At 38.6% G+C, this 6,000-nt stretch overlaps 1 protein-coding gene across 1 annotated transcript in view; it reads right to left on the bottom strand.

Annotated features, from left to right (window-relative positions):
• Positions 1-2,881: 2,881 nt before the first annotated feature.
• Positions 2,882-6,000, bottom strand: part of ddx1 (DEAD (Asp-Glu-Ala-Asp) box helicase 1) — a 37,880-nt gene continuing 34,761 nt past the window's right edge. The window contains exons 25-26 of the mRNA XM_060853573.1: positions 5,755-5,875; positions 2,882-3,232 (exon numbers count right to left, since the gene is read on the bottom strand). Of these exons, the coding sequence (XP_060709556.1) occupies positions 3,102-3,232; positions 5,755-5,875 (252 nt within the window). The 3' untranslated portion in view covers positions 2,882-3,101. The remainder of the gene's footprint in view (positions 3,233-5,754; positions 5,876-6,000) is intronic.

Here is a 6,000-nt window from a genome sequence, read left to right as displayed (position 1 = left end):
CTTCCCCACTGGGTCATAAAAACACATTGCTCCTACAGGTAACTAATCTCTTTGCTAATTAGTGATAGGAATATTTGATTCTGGATGAGTGGTGCTGGAAGAGCAAAGCATTTCAGGCAGCATCCAAAATGCAGCGAAATCAATGTTTCGGGCAAAAGCCCTTCATCAGGAATAAAGGCAGTGAGCTGGAAGCATGGAGAGATAAGCTAGAGGAGGGTGGGGGTGGGGAGAAAGTAGCACAGAGTACAATGGGTAAGTGGGGGAGGGGATGAAGGTGATAGGTCAGGGAGGAGAGGGTGGAGTGGATAGGTGGAAAAGGAGATAGGCAGGTAGGACAAAGTCCGGACAAGTCATGGGGACAGTGCTGAGCTGGAAGTTTCGAACTAGGGTGAGGTGGGGGAAGGGGAAATGAGGAAACTGTTGAAGTCCACATTGATGTCCTGGGGTTGAAGTATTCCAAGGCGGAAGATGAGCATTCTTCCTCCAGGCGTCTGAAGGAGGTGAAGGAGGCCCAGGACCTCCATGTCCTTGGCAGAGTGGGAGAGGGAGTTGAAATGTTGGACCACGGGGCGGTGTGGTTGTCCCGGAGATGTTCCCTAAAGCGCTCTGCTAGGAGGCGCCCAGTCTCCCCAAAGTAGAGGAGACTGCATCGGGAAAAACTGATACAATAAATGATATTAGTGGATGTGCAGGTAAAACTTTGATGGATGTGGAAGGCTTCTTTAGGGCCTTGGATGGAGGTGAGGGAGGAGGTGTAGGCACAGGTTTTACAGTTCCTGCGGTGGCAGGGGAAGTGCCAGGATGGGAGGGTGGGTTGTAGGGGGGCATGGACCTGACCAGGTAGTCATGGAGGGAACTGTCTTTGCGGAAGGTGGAAAGGGGTAGGGAAGGAAATATAGCCCTGGTGGTGGGCTCTTTTTGGAGGTGGCGGAAATGTCGGCGGATGATTTGGCTTATGCGAAGGTTTGTAGGGTGGAAGGTGAGCACCAGGGGCGTTCTGTCCTTGTTACGGTTGGAGGGGTGGGGTCTGAGGGCGGAATGTGGATGAGATGCGTTGGAGGGCATCTTTAACCACGTAGGAAGGGAAATTGCAGTCTCTAAAGGCGGCGGCCATCTGGTGTGTGTAGTCCCAATAAATTAGAGAGAATTGGTTTTAAAACCTACAATAAAACAGATGTGCCTTTAGCAAGAGTGGTGGTGGTGGTATAGATAATAGAGGAATTAGCTGTTGCTAACCTTTCATATAGATCAATAAAAAAAACAATCTATTGTGCTGTCAATTCTGTGTAATCACAAGTGGTTATGATGGACATCCAAGAATAATGAAGACCCCACTGTCATTACTACTTAATACAGTCAAACAGACTGCTTTGTTTTGATGTTAAAGTTTAAGTATTGTGACCTTTGTAGTCACCCAAGTGAGTGCTGAATTCTCCATTGTATTCCTGCCAAGATTTATAGATGATCAAGGTAAATCAGGTAATGAGCGCCTCCAGCACAAATATCTACTCAATGCATTTTGAAATAACTGGTTCAATTAAGTTTCCAATTAATTATGATCCTATTGTGTTTGTTTGTTTATTCCAGACTCATTTCCAATAACTGAGGAAAACTGAAAGCCCTCAAACTGATCAGCTCAGATAACTGCATATTTGATATACCATATGCTTAGGAAAAGGAATTTCCCCAGAAAGTCAACCATAGGCCTGTGATTCTATGGCTATCATGAATACAGAATAAAGAATCCTTTATCCTTTTTTTTTAAAAGGAAATGCTTTGTTTTAATAGCTACTTATCGTAAAATTCTGTTCTTTTTGCCTTTTAGAAAATAGCAATGCTAGAAGTGATGACTTATCAAATCTAAATAACCTTTAAATACAGAGAACGTTAACACAGGAAAGCATTGTTTACTAGAGTATTTACTTCAATCTCGTTACAGCCTTTAAACAATCCTGTTCATTTCTACTACAGCAAGCTTTACTGACCAGTGTGATTTAATAAAGGAAATTAACATGACTAACATGAATTTGCATTTCTCTTTGCCTGCTGCCATTTTTAAGAATGCAATCCTTATGGTCAAAAAACCCCACCAAATGTAGATACATTTTTATGCTTCTAGCAAGGACACAGGAGCATGGGTTAATAATTTTTGCACTTCTTTTGATCATTTTCCTAGGATACAGTCTGCATGTAATTCTCAATTTGAAGCATGCGAACATCAGTCTGGAACAGGCTCTCCTCAGCAGATGCTGTAGGTTGCAGTTATGACAGTCTTGCAGCGAGAGGAATAGGGCTATGTTTTCCACTTCATTTTAGTATGTTGCTATCTACATTAAAATTAAATCTGCACCGAAATGAGTTTTCCCAAAGCACACCTAGTACAATGCTGTTCCAGATTGGTGTGTAACCAAGTCATTTTATTGTTTGAGAATGGAACATTTTGCATTCTAACATCAGTTGCCTTCATGCCACATTATGGGTGTTCTGCTCTGTAGGCATGTGTTAACAAAAAGGTCCCTACAGCAGTGAAAGGAAGCTTTCATTTAAAATCAGTGCAAGCTGAAATTACACTATAGGTTCCCGGGGTTGGCAAAAATGGAACAGAAGAGAAAAGAAAAAAAAAGGCATCATCCAATTTCACTCAGACAAAAGACAGCAAGTTGTTGATTTAAAAGCAAGCCGAATATTAAACTATTAACTGTAATGCAAGTAGCTAATGATGTTGGAAATTTTTTATACATTACTCTAATGGCAATCATGGAACTTGTCCAGCTGGCATGAAAAATATGATTAAGATCCTTTTTCCTTGTAGATGTGATTGAAAGAGCTGGAAAAATAATGCTTTATAAAAGTATGTGAAAAAAAAAATCACACAAACCACTATGATTTAATTATTTTAATCACTCCAGCAATTCCAATGCTTGATGGTTCACATTCTAAATAAATTGTGTAGATGCGTTTAAGCATCAAAAAACTAACAAGTTAACAAAGATCGCAGCATGTTAACAATTGAGATGTCACTTTGTAGTAATAAACATGCTTAAACCTCTATTGTAAGTTGTCTGCCTCCCTGTTGCACTAACCTGAGGCACATGCTACAATTAAAAGGGTTTGAAAAGTTGATTGGGAAGATAGCCAAAATGTAAGAAAGAGGATTGAGCCTCTTTTTCAAGAGCAGCCAACTCCTGTACTGCAGATGCTAAAGCATCAACGTGGCCCCTGTACTGCCCACCTGCCAAGGGGAAGAGCAGAGAAAGTTAAAATAAGACAAGTGGTCAGTGTCTTCTCATCAAGTTTCATCAACTACTATAACACACATTCACTACCAAAGCTGCCAGGCAAAATTACTGCTGTTGCTATAATCTAATTGGAACCATTCAATGAATGCAGTTACACAAATGAAGACTGGCAAAAGGAAATGAAACCCTTAAGTAGGTTTTAAAAAAAAGTAATTTTGTTGACAACAAGAAATGGCCAATTATAGACTAAGTAGAGAACACAAAAAAGCAGGGATAATCTCATGGCACAGAAGTGATTTTACTTTGCTTCAGACAGAATTTGTATCCTTTACTTTCCTGAAAATGGTTTGACCCCATTACAGCTTTTGTGCTAAGTTGACTTTCACTCCCAGATTTATATAATTGGAAATAACGTGACATATGTCAAATTGTAATCTCCAGGTTAGGCCTTCACTTCGAATCCAGCCAATGAAACGTTTGCAGGTTATGTGGACGTATAGGGAATTGGAAGTACATTTAAATTTTAAAAAATATTTGTTCACAGGGATGAGGACATCACTGGCTAGGCCAGCCTTTATTGCCTATCCCTAATTGCCCACCGGACAGTTAAAAGTCAACCACATTGTTGTGTGTCTGGAGTCACATGTAAACCTGACCAGATAAGGATGGCACTTTCATTCCAGAAGGTTGTTATCGAACACTTGGGTTTTTCTGACGATCAATAATGGTCTTGCAATTAGGTTCTTAACTCCAGATTGATAGTTCGTTCGAAGTATCAGCACAGAGAGGGTGGCCAAATGGCCTTGTAAGTTGTATGTATAAAAAGTGTGTTCCCAAGAACCTTAAAAACAATTCAATGAGAGCTGAGGGCTTATGCAACAATAAGCTGGGCAAACCCATTTCAGAATAATAAGGAACAGAAAGTACCATGAACTTGAAATTAATGAAGCAAATTAAAAACAGCGTGGTACTCAAACTGATGTTAATTCTTTAAAGATCTTCTGGTATAGTTAGATGTAACTAAGTACTTTATTTTAAACAAGCTTATCCTTGGGAATTTGTGAACACTATAAAAATAAGGTAGATTCATTTAAGACCATATTAAAGCATCGTCATTAAACCTCTTGCTGGTAATTTAACAAGGAAGGTGTGCTTGCAAGACTCATCAAGACATAAGATAATTTCCAAAGTTCAGAAAAAGGTGATTTAAAAAGAGATGCTCAGTAGACAGGACTTCTGGCATTCATTTCACGCTCATGCGGCTGTCTGTTTCACAAAATGGAAACTTCCTAAAATAACGCTGGACTTTGTTATTTGTGACAGCAAAATAAGATTGCACTTCATTTAGTGTTATACTGACTTAGTTAATGATGATTACCTTTAGGAATAGGTGATCTAGGACACTTTCATGCATAAATGATCTAATTTCTAAAAGGGCATGGTGTGAAGATGAGGAAGATTGAAAGAAGGGAGAAAGAATTTTTTCAAGAATTCATTTTTTGGATTAACTATTCAACTATTATTCACTCAAATGATGGTGACATGGAGACGACAACACAGTGGTCAGCACCACTGGATTAGAAGTCCAGAGGCCGACAGATTTTAATTCCTATCACATCAATAAATGAAATGTGTAATTTGAAAGCCAGTCTCAGTAATAGTGACCATAGCAACTTATTGTTGTAAAACCCATCTGATTTATTAATATCCTTTCAGGAACATGCCTTCTTCACCCTGAATGGCCTACATATGACTCTAGGTCCACAACAATACGGATGACTGTTTAATTAATGGTCTGGCAAACCATTCAGTTGAAGAAACATTAAATGGATTTATAAACAAATGTTGTCCTTCCCAGAGACAGCCACATTTCATTAGAGACGCAAAAGTAGTATTAACCAAATAAAAGGCAGTGGTTACAGTCGTGAAATATGTAACACTATGCCCAATATCACAGATCATACCATTGGTATAGGATGGTCTGCATTTCCTGCAAACTTTATACACAGGTTTGGGTAAGCATTCATGATACCTTCAAATTTAACACTGTTTTGGAGATAGTGATTAAATGAAACAGAAAAAGGAGGTTTATGACCATTAAAGATTGTAAAGTGGCAAAACGCCAAAAATTAAATATAGAAAATAAAGGAGATCTAAATTAGAAGGGCAAAGAGAATAGAAGAACAGATTAGTTAGAACCTTGAAAACAACCTTAAAGTCTTTTTTTGAAAAATGTAAGTAGGAGAAAAATAGCCAAAAGGGGAAGTGGGATTGGATCAAACAAAATCTCCTTTTCATACAAAAAGAGAGTGTTCTACAGGCAGCTGGTAAAGATTCAATGGGCTAAATAGCCTCATTCTGTGTTGTCAGTGACTCCATGATATCAGTACAAGATAGATAAACATCATCATATTTTGACATTTTATGAACCCACAGAAAAACAAAGATAACATGAATTTTTTTTTTAAACTGATGAATGCAATGTATCATAGTTCTGCCTCTGTAAAATACTCACCTCCCGTTGCTCTTTTCTTTCCATAGACTACTTTGCCATCAAACTCATCCACTGGTATTTTCAGGTCAGGCTCAACTTGAGTGATGATGACATTCAAGTGCTCTTCAATGTCAGACAACAGCTTGAAAAAAAAAAATCAGATATTTTCTTATTTCCTTCTGAGATAACTTAAATGTATCCAAATATTTATAATTATAAATAAATGTTGTCATTCTAGCGGACATACTATCCATTGTATTATGCAGA

Source organism: Hemiscyllium ocellatum, chromosome 3 (genome assembly GCF_020745735.1).
Source record: "Hemiscyllium ocellatum isolate sHemOce1 chromosome 3, sHemOce1.pat.X.cur, whole genome shotgun sequence".
In the NCBI taxonomy this organism is placed as follows: Eukaryota; Metazoa; Chordata; class Chondrichthyes; order Orectolobiformes; family Hemiscylliidae; genus Hemiscyllium; species Hemiscyllium ocellatum.
The sequence above is the reverse complement of the archived record's forward strand: the minus strand, read 5'-3'. Positions and strand labels throughout refer to the sequence as shown.